This window comes from Micropterus salmoides, unplaced genomic scaffold (genome assembly GCF_014851395.1).
Source record: "Micropterus salmoides isolate LMB-PRFRI ecotype aquatic unplaced genomic scaffold, ASM1485139v1 Ms_hic_scaffold_5, whole genome shotgun sequence".
Classification (NCBI taxonomy): Eukaryota; Metazoa; Chordata; class Actinopteri; order Centrarchiformes; family Centrarchidae; genus Micropterus; species Micropterus salmoides.
In genome coordinates, this window is record NW_024044237.1 from 18,440,714 (window position 1) to 18,462,597 (window position 21,884).

The 21,884-nt window shown below is 42.9% G+C and overlaps 1 protein-coding gene across 1 annotated transcript; it reads right to left on the bottom strand.

The window, feature by feature from the left end:
• Positions 1-829: 829 nt before the first annotated feature.
• Positions 830-21,436, bottom strand: LOC119889224 (protocadherin alpha-C2-like). Its single transcript, XM_038700147.1, is given in 6 exon segments — positions 830-1,010; positions 1,012-1,145; positions 1,148-1,270; positions 9,901-9,986; positions 14,867-14,931; positions 18,470-21,436. Coding segments are annotated over 6 exon segments (3,039 nt in total). The 5' UTR covers positions 21,053-21,436; the 3' UTR covers positions 830-962.
• Between the last annotated feature and the right edge of the window lie 448 nt (positions 21,437-21,884).

A 21,884-nucleotide genomic window follows, 5' to 3' on the forward strand; every position in this document is an offset into this window, starting at 1 on the left:
CGTTGCGGCTCTGACTGGAGATGAAGCTCTACGTGTCTTTCAAATGCAGTGAGCAAATACAGCGTGATTGCAAAGGATGCTGCTTCCATCCTGAGAGAGTTGATGGACACATGCGCACCGCAAAAGCAACTGTGCAGGGCAGAAAGTTTGCAGTGTCTAGTTTTAAGCACATTTCTTTGAAATTTGATGTTCTCCTTTTTTTATTTCTCTCCCTCAAGTGCTTTCCGTGTCTACTTTGTCATGATAAGTGTGTGTATGTGTTGGCATGTTTGAATATGTGAGCATGCGTGTGTGTGCATGTGGTTTCATTGAGATCTCAGGAAACACTGTTGGTAATTATCAGAGGAATCTGCAGCAGTGTCTTGTTCGCCTTAGTTTCAGTGACTCTCTCCTGTGCTATTTACAAGTAGTGTGTGTCCAGCTCCAGATGGCATGCATCTGTCTCAATCTTCTTTGTCTTTCTTCTTTTCCTTGGCTGGCACAGAGCTTTTTGTTGTTCTTGTACAAAGTATTTGTCTTCTCTCAGAGAGAATGGTTTACACATCATAGTTGGGGAGGGGTAAGACAGAGGTGCCAACGTGCCCAGTGGGTTAAAGGTGGAACAATTCAAGACGAGGGCAAAGAGTGGTCCTTCTTAATTGGAAGAAATGACTGACATGAGTTGACTCTGGGTGTATAGGCACATAGGGGCGTGGAGCAAAATCAATCGTTTTATTGTTTATCAAGGCAAGATCAATAATTTACCTCAGTGAGGGGCTGAAGGTAAAATAAATCTTGGTAAGGCCAAGTTCATAACAGAAAGAGCTTTAAAATGTTATCAGTGAAATAGATAACAAAATGAACTTGGAAAATCTAAGTAGTCTAAATAGTTTTCACATTTTCTTTTTGCCCAGTGGACTTTAGTTGGTACCTCTGTTTTAACAACACCCTTTTCTTCTTCGCTATTTTCTCTTTCTGCTCCGCTACTCATCTCCATCATCCTTGCCCTTATCCTTCTTGTCTTTCTTCTCTCTTCTTCTTCTTCTTTTTCTTCTTGGCCTCCTCTTTCTTTCCAAAGGTGATGAAATCGCTCTTGTCGTCCTCTCCTCCCTGGTTCTGTCTGATGGATATTATGGCGGGGGAGCCGGGGATGATGAAGGCTTCTGGGGAACCTCGCCAGGTTTCAGGTGCTGGGGGGGGGCGCCAGGACCGCCGGGGCCATAGCGAAAGTGCCAGCTGTTGCTATCTACACCAGCACCCATTGGAGGGGACACCTCTCCCCCTTCAGCATCTGAAAGAAACATAGAGAGATGGATGTTGGGCTATTATTTGCTATCTATTTGCATACAATTTCCCAGCATTATGTTCCACACAATCTGTAGTCAAAAGCACAATTCTTCCAGCTTGGAAGCACAATTTGCCTGCATCTGAGGAACAGGTTGCTTCCTGCATGCAAATATGAGTGAAGATTGAACAAATAACTGGAGGAGATGTCATAAGGGAGGTTGACAGAACGCATTCTGCTAGATTTACAAGTGTTCGCCCAGTTTACATCTCTAAAGAGTCGGTGCAAATTTGAGCAACGTCTAATGAGCACCCAACCTCTATTTAATACAATGTTGGGATATTGTATTTATTTATTATAGTAATCTCACATTCTTTCAAAAACATGTCTTTTCCTAAACTAATTTAGCCCAGACTTCTGTAGACTACAGGGTAGCTAAATTTAAAGTTTAGCTGCTACTGCTCCAAAGCAAACATGTTAGACATTCTCTGCATCATTGCATGTCCTTCCATCTCTTTTTGATTTCATGAGATGTATATTTAATGACTCTTACTGCATTAGCTACACAAACCTTCTATAAGTAAATGTAATTCATGATCTTTATTTATCATTAACATTATTTAATAAAATCAGTAATACATGTTCTTAAATTTTCTCAATCAGAGATAACTGCAACCTGTTGTTATGTAATTAACAAGTATTTCTACTATCACTGCATTTTGAAATCCCCCTCTCTCCCTGGTTAACTGAACCCTTTGAACTCACAGAAAGGGCCTAAAGAGGCAGTCTCAGTGGCTGACCATACAATTAGTCGCTACAACTTAAATAAAAGGCACAGTGCAAACCTGACCTGCACTTTTATATACATAAATCAGGACTATTGTGTTAAAACTTTGATTTCACTGATATCCACAGCAGTCACTATAAACATCTAATCACGCAATAATGAGTGGCATTACATGAGCAACCACCATGGCATGCTGTAAAAGATGGGAGGTGGTGGAACTTAATGGGAGGCTTTCAAGAGACTGCTAAGTGGGCAATGAATCAAAGGCTCCCTCCTGGCCAAAGCTAACATCTGTGGCACTGATGAAACACTAAACCCTTTATTAGTATGTTAAAGGCTGACAAAGGTAGCGCTGTGGTATTTTAGAGGAAAATTGGACTGTTTTTGTTCTGCTTTACTGTTCTGCAAGTGGACAGAAATGTCTTGTCCTCAGAAATAAATTACATGGTTATTATTCAGTGATTGGCAGGTGTAACTGTATTTAGAATGGAATTTGACAATCAGCCTGACCACACATCAAGGTATGATCACACTCTTATGTCACTGTGTGAGTGTGTGTCATTATATTAATGTCTATGTGCAGTATACAACTAATCTAAGCACAGCCTACCAGAAAAAGACCCCATCACTTGGGCTCTTTCCTCACAGCCATGACCGACTTGCCTCACATCTTCCTTTTATTTCTCTGATTCCTTTTCTGAGTTCTTTCCAAAGGGGAGATTAGCTGAGCAGGCCTCCATCCAACCAGAAGGAACAGTGTCTGGAAGAAGAAGCTGTGACCTCATGCAGTACCCAGAGCAGAGAATATCAGCTTCCATTCTCATCTTACCACACTATACTCAGCCAGCCTAAAAATATACAATCTATGTTTGGTTTCAGATTTCTTCATACTGCATATCTTAAATGTATTGTCATGCTAAATATAGATTGATATAGACAATGAAAAGTAATTCTGACTAAACTATAAATGTGCTGTCAGGTGTAAGCTGAATTTTATCCAATTACACAACCTGGGTGACACAAGAGAAATCGGTTAAAGTGGTCATAGTGAAGGACTGAAATACATAAATTCTCCATTATATCACAGAGACAGAACATGAGTTTCATATGCTGTTTATGTATTTGTTTTTATGATTAGTTCCCTTTTTCAAATATAAAGTCCTGCAATCTTAGCCCTGCTTTTGTTTTGCTTGTCTTTTTCCTTGTTTTCCCCTTGATATTTTACCATTTTCAGTTACCAACTCTCAGTGAGATCTGGTCACAGTAAACGATTCATAGAGTTGCGAACATGACGTCTCCTGTTTGGCACACAATGCTAATCAGTCATAGAGGCATGCACTACTGTAAAGCTCCTCCTTCTGCAGGGAAACTGCCCAAGTTGAAGTAGACCACAGTATTACATTTATTTCTTAGATTTTTTGGACAAAACTGTTAACAGAATAATTGAGAAAATAATATGGAAAATAATTGTTAGTTGCATCCCTTGTCTGAATTGGCATTTCAACATCAACATAATTTTGAATTCCCCCATATATATAAATAGTCAGAATAAAATTGTGCAAGAACTAAGTGGGTCATACATTTGAATTTGAGTTTCACATTACTATTCCCCAAAAAGCTGTCATAATTTCACAGACTGCGACAACCCAGCTGCAAGAGCTATGGAGAGAATAATTTGACAAAGAAACTGAGAAGATTAGGACAGGACAGGCCACATCCAGTCTCTGCTTCCTCCACACAGTAGACACAGAGACAGCTAGAGTCAGATTCATTTACAAGACAAGAGTCTTCCCCCAGTTGATAAGTCCTCATCTGACTCCCCGAGCAGAAACATGACCCCAATTCTATAATCCCAAAAGGAAGGCAGACACATAAGAAATAGTAAATGAAAAATGCAGAATTTTGGAGTGCTGGAAATGATTTACTCTGAAAGTGCCCACTAAGAAAGCGCCTCTAAGAAATTACCTGTCTAACTCAATGTGGGAACTTGATGAGACACCAGTAACCCCGTGCAAACTTACATTCATAAACAAAACAACACCCCGGAGAGTGATGAGTCATGCTGAAAGCAGACAGATGGAAAAGGGAAAGGCAGGGCAGGGTGACTCTCTTGAAAAGGGTCAATGTCTTTCAAGACAAATCATGGGACACACTGTAGTCTGTGTTAAATTCTGGTGCAGGTCATATCATATCAGAGGTCATATCATAATAGTCTTTGCTGCTTTGGGGGGGATTAATTTGTTCATTTAAAAAAAAACATTCCTAACAACATCCACATCTCCTTATACTGTCTTTTCTCACTTTATTTGCTCGTTGTCTCTTCTCTGCATGTCTTCCTTCACACTGGTAACAGGCTCATCTCACCCAACACTGATCTCCACACAGCCATTGCTTCAATCTGATTTGTCAATGGCTGTTGCAGAGCAAACCTCTCTATTCCTCTTGCACAACCTCCCTCCCTCTCTTTTCCCTGCCACCCTCTCTCTCTCTCTCTCTCTCTGTTCTCCTGACCTTTCAACTAATCTTGTGCGAAAACTCAGCCAGCAAACACCCGCCTCTCCCAGTTATCGATGAAAGTCTTACTCACAGCAATCAGTGTTCATGGTAACATCACTGTGATTGGGTATTAAACAGCTTGTCCATCAATGATAACTACCGGGCACATTAGAGACGAGGAGGGTTTATTTGTTTCATAGTGATGACTATTGCCTCCACCCAGCATATCTGCGTGTGACTGTCCCTTCGCTCCCCTGTGCCGCCCAAGGTTTTCACAGCCACTTAAATCACCCAAGCTCCGTTTTGCCACGTCTACTTTATTCATCCCCTTGTCTCGCCCTTCCATCGGCCAGCTGGGCAGAAGCGCAGTGGAGCGCAGTGCAGCGTTACATAACGAGCTGAGGGGGAAGAAGAGGGGCCAGGAAGGATGCAGATATGAAACATGATGCTTACCACCAAAACGCAGGGTGGAAGGAGAGGGAAAAAATGGATGTAAAGATCCTAAAGGTGTGATTCTGTTTTTTTTTTCACACTGCAGTGGTACTGAAATCTGTGATTATTATGACTGCAAAAAGTCATCTGCAACCACACCCATCTTCAAGGTGGTACCTGCTTCTCTGTGTTGTGTAGTGTGGACCCATTCTGATAAAAATAAAATGTGATGCTGCTTTGTGTTCAAAACCTAATTCTTATCCATGTGTCTGTGTTTTTACTGATGTGCCTGGGTGGTGACAGAGGAATACATTTTCGTGCCTGCATAAATTACCATATATTCTCCAATCTGCTAACAGTAAATGGAATTTAAAAATAAAATTGTTATATGTAATAATATAATAATGATGGCTGGTTGCTGGTTTTTAAGAAGAATTAAGCCTCAACATATGCTTATTAGAGTGTACAACTGTGCGTGTGTTGTGTGTGTGTGTGTGTGTGTGTGTGTGTGTGTGTGTGTGTGTGCCTGTTTGGGTTTCATGCCAGGTTGAGCACCTTGCTGTCTGCTCCCAGCTGGATCATGTGGCAGATGGTGGACACAAGCAATCTCAAGTGACAGGACTTTTTAAACAATTAAAAATAGCACTGAATGTAGGTGTATGTGTATGTGTGGGAGATGTTATCCACTTCCATTTGTGTGTATAAATTAGAATGTGTACTATGACAAAAATAAATAAATCGAGAAGTAGAAATTGATTTATTCTCCAGAGAGAAAGAGAGGGAGAGAGCTGGCAAGATATGTAAAGACTCGGAGTGCGCAGGATAGGAACGAAAAACAGAGTGACAATAAAGGAAAGCAAATAATTGAAGTCGAGAACAGGAAACAGATTGGGTGGAGGGACTCAGAAACAGTAAAAAAATACATAATGGCATCTAGACTATTCTTCCTTGCCTTTCTGATGGTGCCAAAAATCTTTTCATATCAAATACACCTTAACTAAAAGACTGCAGCTCCAACTTATAATATCTAGACTTGAACTGAATCAAACTTGTTTTTAATCCGTTTTTAACAAGTTTCTTTTAATCCACTATTCAGACAAATCACTCAAAATGTATTTATAGAAAGGTACACTCAATTTCAATGGTCAATCCCCAGTAAAGTCTCTGCTTGACCACCCTTTTTCTCCATCATCTCTCTACACTTTCTCCCCCTCACTTGGCCTTTTGCCTCCACCCATGAGTCTATTTTAGCCTTGACGGTGCCTGTTGTAGTTGATTCCTGTTAACTCTAATGAAATCTGTCTTTTGCTGTTCCTCTGTGAGGAATGTGTGTATATGTGTGTGTGATCTGGGGTGATACAGAAAACAGTAAACCTGCATCCACCTCTGCAGTACGCCACCGCCCCAGTGAATGTAGGTCACTCTCCTTCTGTTACTCCTTTGCTCTCTCCTTCTCTTTTCACCTCTTACCTTCAACTCTCACTTTCCAAACATATAACCCTCCTTCCTTTAGCTCTAGCACTCCCACCTGCTCTGTTTTAGCTTTTGCTCGTGTATGTGCATTTCAGTCAGTGCGTCCCTTTGTCTTGTCCTTCACCTGATGCCAGTATGCTTCCCCCCCCCCCCCCCCGCACCTTTTGTCCCGCGCCATATGTTTGCACCCCCATCTATAAACAGCCCCCTCTTTTTCCCCCCTTCCCCTTCCTCCTGCCAAGATGAAGGGCCATGAATGGTTGCCGTGGAAACTACATCCTCCAGTGAGGCAGTAGGACATTGGTTTGAGTCGTGGTGACAGTGCTTGTGCTGAGGGAGAATAATGCTGCAAGCTCTCTCTCCCTCTCTTTCCCTTCCTCTCTCTCTCTCTCTGTCTGGTCTAACCACTCTCCCCTAGCAACAGCAGCCTTGTATAGCTTCCTCTTTTTCCTTTGCAGACTTTGCTACAGTCAATTACTCATTGTCACTCCCTTCCAAACAGCTTATGTCCATCGGTTCTCTACCTTTCTATCCACCTTATGTTCCATTGCTTATTCTCTTGTTTCATTTCAATCCCATACTTTGCAACCCGTCTGTTTCCCTCCTCACTTCTGTCTCTCCCTGCCCATCTCTCCAGGTGATGGTTGCAATTCTGCACAGTTCTCACTGAATCCCTGTGTGCCCTTGGTTTAGAGACAGGGCTGTGAAATAGAGGGAGAGACAGAGGAGGAAGACATAGAGGGAGTGAGGAACAGATACAGAGAGAGAGAGTTAGCCAGCATGCAGAACCCTGATTTCATTAATGTGGGTCTGTTAATCTGGGCGTGGGCTGCGCTCCATCTGTCACAGCAGGAGCAACACACAAAGCAGGCAGCCAAAACACACTGAGAAACACAGCCAAGCACACACACAGCACACAGGCACGTACGCACGAAAACACAACATAAAGATGCAACGACACAGACACCCAAATTGATAACAACACACAAATCCAAACGCTAGAAATCACAGGGGAAGAAATAGGGCGTTGTCGGCTGTACCTCCATGTCTCACATCGAAGCAAAAAATACACTGTGAGGCAAAACAGTTCCCTGCAGGTACAACAGTCAGACTGAAACAACTCCTTTAACAAACCAAACTCAGAGATACTCCTGCTCCCCATCTAAGGACCACAGGCTGCCTAACAAACAGGATGATTTAGTTATAAATAGCACTGCCTATGACTCATAGTGATGTGACAGGCCACATTGAATCAATATCTCCATTTATTGCATTTCTGAGACATGATAAACAGAACCAACTTGAAAGCGGGAATACAAAATCTTTCTCAATATTGTCCCCCATTCAGGGAAATTATGCCATTTTATATCATCTGACACTCCAGAGTAAAGTCTAAATTCAGAGTTATCCTTAAGATGACCCTAAAATCTGACCTGAAGCTAAAAAAGCCCTCAGCTAACATTTCCATTTTTAAGGTGACTTACAATGAGATAAAGAAGGCACAGTTAGCCCGTAGGCAAAGCAAGATTATTGTGTACGCAATGTGTTGTTCTCAAACTCCCACAGCTTAATTAGACCACCTTAAATCCTCACCAGCTGATCTTGTTACCATTGACCCACCCTGAAGACGTCACTACTGCCTGTTCTGTTCTCTCTCTGTCTCTCTATCCCTCATGTTTTGAAGTGCCTGCAGGCTGTAAGTCCTCAGCCAAGGCAAGAAATCGATGGCAGCGCGGAGGAGGCTGTGTGTGTGTGTGTCTGTTTGTGAATAGGAAGGGGCCATAGTTAGTGTGTGGGTATTTGTCTGCCTGCCCAGCCCACCACCTCCTGTCTATAAAAGACACCCCGCCAGGCCATCTCTACGTTCTTAATTACAACAAATCACCTCTTTATTTAAACTTAACTGCACTGTCGCCATCGCTCAAGTTCTCTCATTGTACACGCTTGTGTACAGTTATCTCACCTGTCTCCTCCTTCATTTTCCTCTACCATGCCACTCTGTTCTCTGTTTCACTCTTAATTCTTTTTGACCCCACTTCTCTGTCATCATGAGGAAAGTCAAGAGTTGACAAATGAATTCTTCTCAATGCACCGAGGGAACTGACACTGTGTATGCAGTGCATCGTTGGTCATAAATCTCGGTTAGAGGCGGCAAATATGGCATCATACGCAATAACATTCACATTACAATGTTGATTGAAATGTCATTCAGCGTTAAGTACGCTGTCATTTAGAGTTTTGTTATGCTCCATTGTTCTTGTTCCTTTGAATCACCTAGCACTGCAGAGCTTTGTTCAAGCCTTGGTGGTGAGGTCTTTTCCTCTAAGATGAAGGCCAGATGGCTATAAACATTTTGCCTTTCGTAGATAAGGTGACTTCTTGGCACTGAGTGCAATCCTCTGTTATCAAAAGTTAACATAATAAGGATAATGCACCAATCATTATGAGCAAGGCGGAAACTCTCATACAAGTCTGTTCCACCCTTTTCTGCATACCTAATGACAACAATGTGGCAGAAGGTGTAAAATGTTCAATTTAGACTTAACGGTTATCAAGCAACAAGCTAAGTTGACACTTCCATGTGCGTCACTTGCCTGCAGCTGCTTCACAGCAAAATCGCTGCCAATAATTACTATTCTGTTTATTTAAAAGATTAGCATTCAACTGCATGTTGAATCTAAGGCACAATTGTGTACTGCACAGACATATAATTTGAAATGTCTTTACGTTGTATAAAATTCTTGAAAGCTTACTAATATATTCAAATACTGAAAATTAATATTATTTGTTGCCCACATCACACCCCCTAACCTTGGTCTTTCTCTGTGTGTGTATAAAAAAAGCTAGATAATTAAAGAGATCTGCATTAAGAGGAGAGTGAATGTAATTGTGTTTTATTATTCTTCTCTAATGTTTGTCCTCTGTGACTCAGTGGCTTATGCCTCTGTAAACATCTTGCTGATAATCCAATCAACTATTGACTCTCTCTCTCTCTCTCTCTCTGTCTCCCTCTTCTTCTCTGTATTGTCTTCCTTCCTGATGCAGAGAGCAGAGATATCCATCGACGCCTACGTAGCATGTGTCATTTTCTCTCCCTGCAGCATTGGGAAGTGGTAGGAGTGGGTTGAGCGATCTTGTAGCTGATATCTATGTTTTCCTCATTTTATTACTCTCTCATGGTTTGATAAGCTCTTGAGGAATGTACAGTTATTGGAATAAGATAGTCATGGCTGGTATTGTCTGAATCTGTGTCATGGGATGTGTTCAAAAGAGATCCATTAAACTAAATTGTAGAAGGTTGTCACTATTTTAGACATGTAGGACTAGAAAGGTCCATATGTGCCAAGCAGATCTCTTATTTTATTTAAGTTTCTTGTTGGCTGTGCCCATGCCAATAGTTCAATTAGCTGTAATTGGTTTAGATGAGAGAAGCATGACTGATTCTTACCAGCGGCGCTGGATGCAGTAGGCCAGTTCTGAACCAGGACCCCTTGGGCTCCCTGCATTACTGAGGACTCTTCCATGTGCACTGAGCTGGAACACAAAAAACAAACATGCACATATTACACACTGGAAAGGTATTCTCTCATCTTGTAAGCCATGCCAAACTAAAATGAATAACAGAAGGCAATCACACATATACTTTACTACTTTGGGAAACCCTTATGATTGTTTCATGTGACTGAAATATAAACTCCCACATATCTAATTATCTCATCGCCATATGCTTCCTTTAATGCAAAATATTACAAATTCAAATCTTGGTATTCCGTTTGGGGGTTGGAAATGCTATGTTCAGATTAGGATTAAAGTATTCACCCTACATTTTCGTGACATTCTCTGGATTATAGATTACAGATGGCTGTTCTGACATTTTCACACTCGCTCTGTGAGATTTCAACACCCACCCCTCTACTGAAAAACACTACACTCTCTGTAGTTCTGAACAACAGCAACAAAAATGCTGCTATAAACCACACTTCCCTCACACTGCCTCTACCTTATCTTTAAAAAGGAAGGATTGTATTTTCAAGCTCTGACAATAAGATGTTAGTCATGAATATCCAGGTGAAACCTATGCATCTTTACAAAGGGCCACTGCTTTCTGATAGGCAAGCAACAAGTGTAGAATCTCTTAAAGGGTCAGCTCACCCAAATTATACAAACATACAGTAGCAGACTAACCATATACTGTAGATAGAAATATTAAACTATTTTTCTGTGATTTGGCTGCACCGCCCAATTTATAGCTACCTTTAAGAGACTGGGTGTTAGAAGCAGATTAAATACACTGTTTTCAAGCAAAAAGAGATAACTCAGATACATAAACATAAATCTATTCAAATTGTTATTCCAAAACCACTGATTAGGCTCTCAATATCTACCTGCTGCTGTTCTACTTCAATCCACCTATCCATTCTTCTCACCACTAGTGTAAAATCAGGCCTCTAGAAGTTGAAACTGTTACTGATGTCTGTGTGAGCTGGTCTGTCTTCCTGGTAATTTGTTTATTCTGAATAATTCTTCAGGGAGTATTGAAATAGATTTTTGTAAAGAAGAGTATGAGTATGTAGTTTAATAATGCTAAAGAGCGTTAAAAAATATATGTTGCATGTCTATGTCCTGTTGACAGTGGTTCTGTGCAGAGCTCAAATGTGATTTGGAGATGGAGGCCATTTTAAGTGCTGCTAAGCAACAGCATTGTCAAGGTACACTGATAAAATTTTAATAGCAAACACCGGACTGGTAATACATCTTTTAGCTAATGTCTTTCTCGTGCATCATCATCTCATCTTCTCCTACTACTTACATGCTTCCTCATCATTTTCCACTGTTAACACTTCCTCATGAGGCTTTCAAGTCCAAACTACAATTAGGTGGAAATGCTGTGCATTCCATGAGAAATTAAACAACATTAAATGGGTCAGTGCTATTACATGGTGTTTGGGTGTGGTATCCCAAATCTCTTATAAAAGCTCTGATTATAAAAGAACATTTAGTGAGGCTTGGTAATGGGACATGGGTGGCAGCCAACTTAAAACACATTAGAGGAAGTGAATCACGAGAAAGATTTAATATGTTAGACTGGTTCACACAAGCACATTAACTCTCACTAATCCATGCTGTAAATTTGAGGGAATCAGTGTATCATTAATGACACTCAGTTGGTACACAGTTATTAAACTGACATGGTCATCAGAGTGCACACATGAATGCATAAATACTGCATGTGTATTTACAGTATGTGGATGATGTATAATCTAAACATCACATGCTTGGACATGCACAACACATACCCTTGGCCCTCAGGAGACCCTCGTCTATGAGGAGCAACAGAAGACTGCTGTTTATTTGGAGCTGTGAAAGACTTGTCCACTCCATCTTTTGGAGTGGTTGTCTCTACTGCAACACCACCATAGACATGTGTGTACATATTATTAATATGGGTTTGGGTGTTACAGAGAAATACACACAAAACCAGTTAGCAGTTTAGAATTAGTGTCTCAAATCTATCTATCTATGCCATGTTTATCTATAGGAAGTGGGTAGATTAGATCGATTACATAGATATGATAGATGATAGGTAAGATAGATGGAGAGACATTGGCTGAGTCGGGCTCATTAAGCCTGTGACTTTTTGTTAGCATGACCCTTGATTTAGACGAGACCATCTGATTCCACAGCTGGTAGCCTGTTGTCTTATGGGTAGCAGCAATCCCCATGTCCCTGATAGGCACGTATTTCCATCTGACTACCTGCCCTTCACCCATCACTGATGCCTTCACTGCTTACCCTTCCCTCCTGTCAACTCTCCATCTGCCTTTAGTAATCCTGGGATCCATTTCCAACTGCATTTCTCTTCACTACATTGCTTCTCTCATATTTCACATTCAGTTGTTTTCAAAGATCATTACAAGAGTAGAAAGGTCTCATCTAGATGATTTGGGGTTTCTCACAATTTAACTTTACTGTATATTTAAAGAGGTGGTATTATGCTTTTTGGCTTTTCCCCTCTCTTTTATTGAGTTATATATCTTTTTTGTGCATGTAACAGGTTTGCAAAGTGAAAAAGTCTAAAGTCCAGCCCAAAGGGAGTTCCCATGTCCCACAGAAATCTCTTTTCTGAACCGCTTGAAAACAGCTCGTTTGTAGTCCAGCCCTTTACTTCCTTTACTTGTGACATCACAATGAAAACGCGTCATAAAGCTTGCCAAGCGGCTAGTGGGGTCAGGCACGCCCTCAAACCAAGCTAGTCTGAGCAGAGGCCCTTTGGCTCGACTCTCCTTTGTTTGGTTTTCCATTGTAGAAATGTTGTACCTGTACCTGCTTCCAGATACTTTTTTTCATATCACCTCACCTCCATCGAGGTTCCAAACGAGCTGGAGGATACGAAAATGTAATGTGAAAACACGACAGACTGCAGATTGGTCAGAGAGAATACACACTCACTGCATCATCATTGCATGCGCCAGACAGGGGCCAGCAACAGAAAGTTTTATATTTTACAGTTTTCGTATGTAATTTCATCACTATTACGAGAAGTGATGGCCAAACAAAAATGTGCATGAATATTGAGTTGAGGAGCTCCGCAAGTGGCTGCGGGGGAAGCCTGTGCCAATCCGCGAGAGGAGCGAGAGGAGCTCACAGAGCCCTCTGCTCCCGCCGTCACACAGACCACAGTTGTGTGTGGCGTCGCTATGAAGACAAGCTACGTACTATCTCTGGGTACTATCTGCAATGTAAAACGGAGCAGGGCCGAGTAGAGTCGAGTCTATCGATTTTTCGGCAAAGCAGCATAGATCGTCAGAACACCGCCAACAGTTCGACGTTTAGTCCTAAAAGACGATGCAACTCCGACTCTGTTTGGGCCTGGAAAATAAATCACAACCTGTAAGTATGCTTTATTGGTTGTGAATTATATTTAAAATAAACATGGCAATGTACCTTCACAGACTGTTCAAGTGTGGAGTTGTTGTAAACGTTGGCTAACACAGCTAAGGGTATAACTATAATACTAATGTTACACCTGATGTGAAAGCTACTGAGCAAACGTTCAAATTGTTTGGCCAAATGTAAAATTGAGTTGAAATATGGTGATTTTTGTAGTGGTTTATGGTAAGATGTGGAACAATGATGTTGTGTGGCTGTGGACTGGTAATAACTTATACCATCTGCTAGGTTAAGGTCGCAGTCTGAAGCGGCTTTGATTTGGATCACACTACCTTGTTTCTTACGACACGCCCTTCTCTGCTTCTGATTGGCTAGTAGTCCTTACCTGGGAACTGCGCATGTGCAACTCCCAAAAAAGATTTTGTACAAGTAAGATGCATCACTCTGTAGCTCAAGAGCAGAGCATACAACACATAGGGTGAAAAGAGGAGCTGCAGCAATGTGCAGTATGAGAAAAATATGGTGTTTTTTGAAAATTAAACCATGTAAACCTGTTCTGGTACAACCCCTAATTAAGATTTTGAACCTGAAAATGAGCATAATACCACCTCTTTAATATAAATAATATACACTGGGAAATGTAAATGGGTAAATGAGGATGGTATTTTTTCTGTTTTGGAAATGCCTGATGATAAGTTCCAGCACTGTACACAGCTGAGCAACAGCTGGCAGCAACAATGATCTCAGACATCTTACCTGTCATAATCCAATGGATGTGCCTAAATACCTCACCTGGCTCTGTGATACAGAATATTGGTAGGGCTTTGAAGACATTTATACATTTTGCCTGGTGACCAGAGGGACACAGTACCCTTATCATGTTGTTTATTCCATTCCAAGAAACAGCATTAGTGAAATGTCAAGAGTGGATTAGACTGCAGTAGACCTCATTATCACCTCAACATCAACACCAAGAAGTATTTTCAAAGGCACCATTATCACCTGACTACATATCCACATTAAGTCATTTAATAAAGGGTGTTGTCAAATATGTAACATATCATGGGTCTTACCTAGCCTACTACATTGTTTATTTTATCTCCATTTACCCAAATTGCTCTGTCTACACTGAAAAGGAATGTTAGATGGACATTATCTGTCTGTGCACACCTTTGCTTTAAACAGACATGTTGGGGGCCTAGTGATAATAGAGAATGACTTCTCAGTATGAAATGTTATCTTTGGTCTCCACTGCAGGATGTCAGGGCTTCTCCCTAGGAACTGTCAGAAGAATGACTTTGCATTTACTTTTACTCCAGTAGCCTGATAGTTTATGTTCATATGATCTTACATCTTAAATGAACGCTTCAATGGCTCAATGGTGCAGGATTTGGTTATTGCTTAAACCTTATCAGGTGGGACAATGGTGCACGTATTTTGATATTTAACAAAACATGATGAAAGTGACTAGTGAGGTATGATGAGATATTTACTGAAAGAGGGAAAAAAATTGGGATGCTTACCTCTGCATTACACCTCCTGCTCTCAGGGAGGCTGAATATCTCCAGTCCGCACTCGGCACTTTGGGCTGCAAGAGAGAGTGAGAGGAATTGAGTCTTAAGTACAGGCGAAAGCCAATATCATCTCATTAATAAGTCATGGCGAGAACTGCTAGCGTATGCGCATCACGCACACACATAAACACACAAACTCAGTCACACATACATACGCACGCACGCACGCACACACACACACACCCATAGCAGTGGCAGCTTGCCCCTGCCTTTGGGGAGAAGTGAGTGATGAATTGAAGCTTGTAGGTGCACTCATCTCCTCCCATTCCCACCCCCCCCTCCCTCCCTCCATCCCTCCATCCCTCCCTCCCTCCCTCCCTCCCTCCCTCCCTCCATCCCTCCCTCCCTCCCTCCCTCCATCCCTCCCTCCATCCCACCATCCCTCCATCCCTCCCTCCCTCCCTCCATCCCTCCATCCCTCCCTCCCTCCCTCCCCCATCCCTCCCTCCCTCCATCCCTCCCTCCCTCCCTCCCTCCCTCCATGTCCTTTGAAAAAAAGACTTAAGAGATATTTCACTACAGCGGACCACTGACCCTGGCACTGTGATACATGGGCCTTGAGGTTACACGTTAGTTCACTCAGACTAGGCTGCTTGTGGTACAGTCCATTACCATGGAAACATTGCAGATCTAAACTACTAAATATTCCTGAGGTCTACAGACGTATACCTACTGCTCTCCATCCCATCTCTCCATTCTCCATCACCCACAAGAAAATAAAGATGTTTTTCAGTGACGCTAGATGATGCTTTCTGAACAGCGTCTGCTGTATTTTTCCTTTCCACCGTACCCCCCTCCCTTCCTCTATTCTGCCTCGGTATATTCACCACCCCCTCTTCTGTGCTGTTGAGTTCATTCTCCCTGTTATATTCTCTTTACACTGATCAAATCCTTGAGTTTCACTGGCCTGAGTCTGGCACTCACCATGGTAACTGTGCAGAGCCCAGTCTACATTTTATCCTCCACCCACCGCCCTCTGTCATTTCACTCCTGTGAAGGTCACAGGTGGAGGAAGACTGGGGGATGGGAGGGCAGATATCAGATTAACCCTCTCAGCCCAGCATGTGGACACATCCTAACAGAGGGGCACAAAGGTACACCACACAACTACAACCTCTGCCTCTCTGTCAGTGATACAACAGTCTTATTAAAACAGTGATCCATCCTAATGAGAATTCAGTGTCTTGGCTTCTAGTGAATTATACTGTCACAAATATAAAAAGACATAAGATCATAAAACCACACCAAATGTGCATAGAAAACAAACATTCCTTAGTGGTTGAGATTCTTCTTTAAAATCAAGCTCACAGTGCAGCAAAATGGGCTGTTAACCTGACCACATATAACCGAGATGAGATTTTCTCTAATCTCAACCTTAAACCACTGACAGAGCGAAACCAATCTGACTGAGAACACTAAATTCTCCCTGCTTGGCCATGCAGTTCATAAGAGACCCATTTGCAGTCTCATTTCCTTTCAAATATGACAGATGTTCACTTGCTGCTGAAGCTGCATTGACCTCTATAAGTCTGCAGTGGACATTCATCACCCTTGAAATCCAATATTTGGTCTTAATGAGAGAGGCCTGGTATTCCTCCTGGAGTCGTTCAAACAGAGCAGAATGTCTACAAGGATAGAGAGCACTGCAGCATCGGATACACGGATACACAATGGAAACTGAGGGTGAAGACGATCACTCCTCAGAAACCAATCAGCAGCTGGATCGATAGTTCAGATTGATTTTGAAAGGGAAAGTATGTTTGTATGGCATTAAAATCACAGTTAAAGAAGCACCTTTTGTCTAGTTTTTACCTTTAGCACAAGGCACAGGAAACGATTGATACAGAAACATTCAAACACACACACTGACACATACTCACAATCATCTGAAACCTAAACATGGCAGCCTGATATACTGTACTCACAAGCGTAATATGCAAAAAATGCAAAAAACTAAACAAACTAAAATCTGACTCGTATTGATGATGAGGAATCAACGCATCCAATTTGATCATTTGAAAGGGGAACATTAAGAGATAAGCTTTTTACAAGATTTTTTGTCTGGCTACTCAACACTTTTCTCACCCTTTTCGCCATTCTTCCCTCTCCCTCTGAGTGAACACTCCTAGCATGGATACAGAGCTCACACCTCCGCCATCAACACTGTGTCCAATCACCTTTCATCCCCAACCTCATCTGTGCAGAGCGAGCCAATCCACGCACAGAATTGAGAAACACATCACTGCCAGTTAATTACATAGCAAAGACAAACATGACTGGCATTTAATAAGGAACATGTCAAGTGATAACAGAACAATTACCTTAAACATTGCTTTATCACTTATTTTCTCTAATATCCTTTTCTGCACTGCACAGACAGACCCATACAGGCTCTTGGGCAAACATTGTTATGCAGGAAACAAATAATGTTTGTTTTAGCCTAATAATACTGTTTGTTGTACTACATGTAGAAATAATGCAAACAAGTCTGTACATGTTGTCATCAAACTTTTACATGGAGAAAAAAATACCACAAAAGCATGAAAGCCAGGAGCTCTAATCTAAAAGAAACTCAGACACAGTCTCTACCTCATTCCTGCCTTCTTCACCGATTCCCAAACTCTGGCTTACTGCTGAGTACCAGAGGTGTACGTGACCAGAAGAGGATATTTTGGTGCAGTGGGACTGGTGGCCCTCGTAGCTGGCGAACGCTCCCAGAATTTCCCTCTCTACAGAGATGACAACTACATGCCCTCTGGACTTGAATATTGTGGCAACAATAACAGACAAATAACACTGGCTGCGTGGGGTCATAGGTGAACAAGCTACAGAAATCTACTAGGTTGTTTTGAAAAGAGAATAAGCAACAGGGAGTAGAGAAAGAGAGGTTTCTTGACAAATATTTTGATTACAGTTCTCTGCAGAACTGTGGAGGACAGGTGCACTTTAACATCTATACCCTGAATCATCAAACAACTGGTCTTTAGCAAGCGTGGAACACGTACCAAGACACTATCTACCAAATCCAGCAAATCAAAGAGAAGCCTCCCACACTTGTGTATGCCAGCTTTCTCACTAAGATGCAGACCTGAAGATAAATGGCACGTAATGTAACAACCACCAAAAGTAACAATTGAAGCATATACATGAACAAAATGGTAGGCTATCTTTCTTCATCCAGATCGACACATATCGTACACATTAGTTTGAAAGAATGTAAAAGACTAAGCAGACACATTTGTACCTTTTCTTTTTCACCTTTATACTTAATAAAGGTTCATATGTTACTTTGCACTAGTAGGACAATCTATGTGAAAAAGCAGCAATAAAATATATATTTTTTAACAACACACGCAAGAAGAACAAACAAAAGGCTTCAACCGCTCCAGAACTGTAAATGTCAGCTGCAATCCTACTGTAAGAACACTGCCCTAGAGCAAAACCTGAACCATAACTCTCTGAGAATTTTCCTTTTATGGCTTGTGCTTTGTGTGTCATTTACTGTTGTGAGGCCATCTAAAATGACAAACAGAGTTCACACCAGACACACACCTGAATGGCAGTTGCGTCTGGCATACTGAGACGCCGTACAAATAACTGGCTCTGTCCGCTGTGGCTGGTGACGTAGCCCGAGCCCCAAGTGCCACTGTGCGGCCGTCCCGTGTTGTAGAACATAAAAGTGTCACTTCCTGACGTGGCAGTCAGGCATGTTTTGTAACAATATGTTTTTGTCATAGACCCATTTCCCCGCACTTCAATATAATGCGGTTCCACTTTAAGGTCACGGCGCAGGGCCACATTGTCGTTTGGTTGCCCTCCACCTCCTCCTCCTCCTCCTGCACCTCCACCACCACCTCCACCAGCAGCTCTTCCTCCACCTGCACCGCCACCTGCTGAGGTGCCACCCTCTGGAACACTCTTCTTGGATATGCAACATGGGGAGCAGGAACCAGGCTGGGTGCAGTAGGCATGGCAACGCACAATGGCCAGCACAAAGACAGTGACCAGGAACACAAAGGTTGTGGCACTCAGGGCTATGATGAGGTAGAGGGTGACATTGGAAAACATTAGGGGGCTGTTGGGCCTGATGATGCGCTTGGGGTCAGGGGTCAACTTCGGTGGCAGCTCCATCACGTGCACATGGATGGTGGCGGTGGAGGAGAGTGGCGGTAAGCCGTTATCGCGCACCACCACTGTCAGAACGAAGGAAGTGGAGTTGTCCTCAATGACACGCCTTGTGGTGCGGATCTCACCTGTGTACTCATGCACCTTAAACAGGTCAAGGTCTATGTTGGTCTGCTCCAAGGTATAGAGCAGCCAAGCGTTCTGCCCTGCATCACCATCCCACGCTGTCACCTTGCTAACCAGCACTCCTGCTTCAGCGTTTTTCATCAGCGTCTCTGTGGTGCGGCTCCCATTGGCAGGAGGGTAGACTATCCGGGGCACATGGTCATTCTGATCCATAATGTAAACATAAACTGTGGCCACACGGCTGAGGGGAGGCATACCATTGTCCTGGGCTTTAACCTGAAAGTGAAACTCCCTCAGCTTCTCAAAGTCGAAGGCTCGCAGGGCACAGGCCTCACCTGTATCAGGTTTGATGCTGACGTAGCTGGCTACAGGGATACCATGGTTGTTGTCATTGAGGACAGTATAGGTGATGCGTGCATTTTCTGCAGCATCAGCGTCTGTGGCCTTGACAACACACAGAGGTGCACCAGGAGCATTGTTCTCTGTAATATAGACAGTATATGATGTCTGTTCAAAACGAGGTGGGTTATCGTTCACGTCTGCAACATCCACCTTAAAGGTCATTTGAGATGACAGAGGAGGGGTGCCTCCGTCTACAGCGTTGACAGTGACATTGTAGGATGAGATGGTTTCCCGGTCCAGGAAAGCGGATGTGACGATGGTATAGTGGTTCCGGAAAGACTTGATCTTAAAAGGCAAATGGGGCATGATCTCCAGGGTAACTTGTTTATTTGGTCCAGAGTCACGGTCGTTCACACTGATCAATGCTACAACTGTGTCAGCCCGAGCATCCTCACGCACAGGGCTGGAGAGTGAGGACAGTACAATATCAGGAATGTTGTCATTGACATCCAAAACTTCTACAACTACTTTACAGTTTACTGCCACAGGAGCTGGGCCCTTGTCCATAGCCTGTATGTACATTTCATAAGAGTTTGTCTCCTCATAGTCTATGTTATTTTTCACACGAATTTCTCCCGTGTCTGTGTCCATGGAAAACATCTGTCTGACTCTTTCTGGCGTGTAACTGCTGAAAGAGTAAAAAACTTCACCATTCGAGCCCTCATCAGGGTCTGTTGCATTTAACTTGATTACAAGTGCGCCCTTTGGAGAGTTTTCAGACAGTTTTACTTTGTACACGGAGCTGTCAAACGCAGGCACGTTGTCATTGGCATCGATGATGCGTACATTGATTTTGGCCGTGCCAGTTCGCTGTGGGGTGCCTCCATCCACTGCTATCAGGGTCAGCTGATGAGAGGGCATCTGCTCGCGGTCAAAGGGCTTTTTGAGAATAAGCTCGATGTGCTTATTATTGGAAAAGGGCTTAATAGAGTCCAGGGTGAGGTGGTCGTTTGGGCTGAGGCGGTATTGTCTCACAGAGTTGGAGCCATCATCTGCATCCTGAGCTCCCTCGATGTGGAACCGCGACCCAGTGAGAGCGGACTCCGACACCTCAAGTTGATATTCATCTCGAGGGAACTGTGGCGCGTTATCGTTCACGTCCACAATCTCCACCTCCACGTTGTGCATCTCCAGTGGATTCTCCAATACCACCTCCAGGGTGCGTGAACAGGTGCCACTGTATTCACAAACCGTCTCTCGGTCAATGCGGTCACTCACCACCAGCTTCCCGGTTTTGTGATTTATGGTGAAATATCTCCGGCCGCTGTCCGATGTGATTCTGATTCGTCGGGTGGAAAGTTTTCTAGGGTCCAGACCCAAATCTCGGACAATGTCGCCGACCAATGCCCCGTTTTCCAGCTCCTCCGGAATGGAGTATCGGATTTGTGCATGTGTAAGGCCACTGAGTACAAAAATAACCAAATATAAGGAAAAAGGCACGTTCTCCTTTACACTGTAACGGCATCGCGCCGTCACAGCCATCGCAGGCAGGCAGAATTTGCAGACGGGTTTGAGAAATCTTTCCGCCTTTTCAGCTTGCTTTGCGTCCCCACCCGCCTCATTAAAAACGAGGGAATAGTCCGTGCATAACTCCGACTATGTGCAGGACGACAACCGCATCCTCTCTGATGCTTTTTTCAATTGGATTTCCCCTGTGCGTCCATGTTTTCCTTTGTCTGCCTGGGTGCTGTTTTTAAAATTCTCTATCCTCATAGCAAGGCTGACTTTCACTGATTCTGCCTTTTCGTCTCTCTCTCTCTCTCTCTCTCTCTCTCTCTCCCCCCCCTGCGATGTGGTGGTGTCTGTGTGCAAAAGGGGAGGGGGAGCCACTCGCTCAAACGTTGCTGGCTGCATTTCAGCACCTCCGATAAACTGATCTAGCACCATCTAATAAAAATAAAACCCAAACAAAGAAAATACGTTTATCTCTTAACACATCTGGACGCCGTGCATGGACCGGCCAGTGTCATCTGCACACACTGATTTCGGTGATGTTAATTCGACAAATCGTTTCCCTGTTTTTGTCAGTGCCACCGCCCTTTTTCATTGTGCGCCGCAAAACTGATTTATGAACCAGTCTGGCCATTAGACTTCCTCTCTGATGCAAAACCACAATTACCCAGGGACCCTCAAGACAAACGGAAAAGCAGCTTTCTGATAAATACAAACTGTATTTTGAAAATAAAAGGAAATTGATAACTAAACAAATAGACCAACTATAAAAACAAACAAAACAACAACAAAAGCTCTATGCGAATTTGTGTAGTGCATTATTTTACAGGAAACGCCATTTGACTAAAAGGAGGTGACAAGT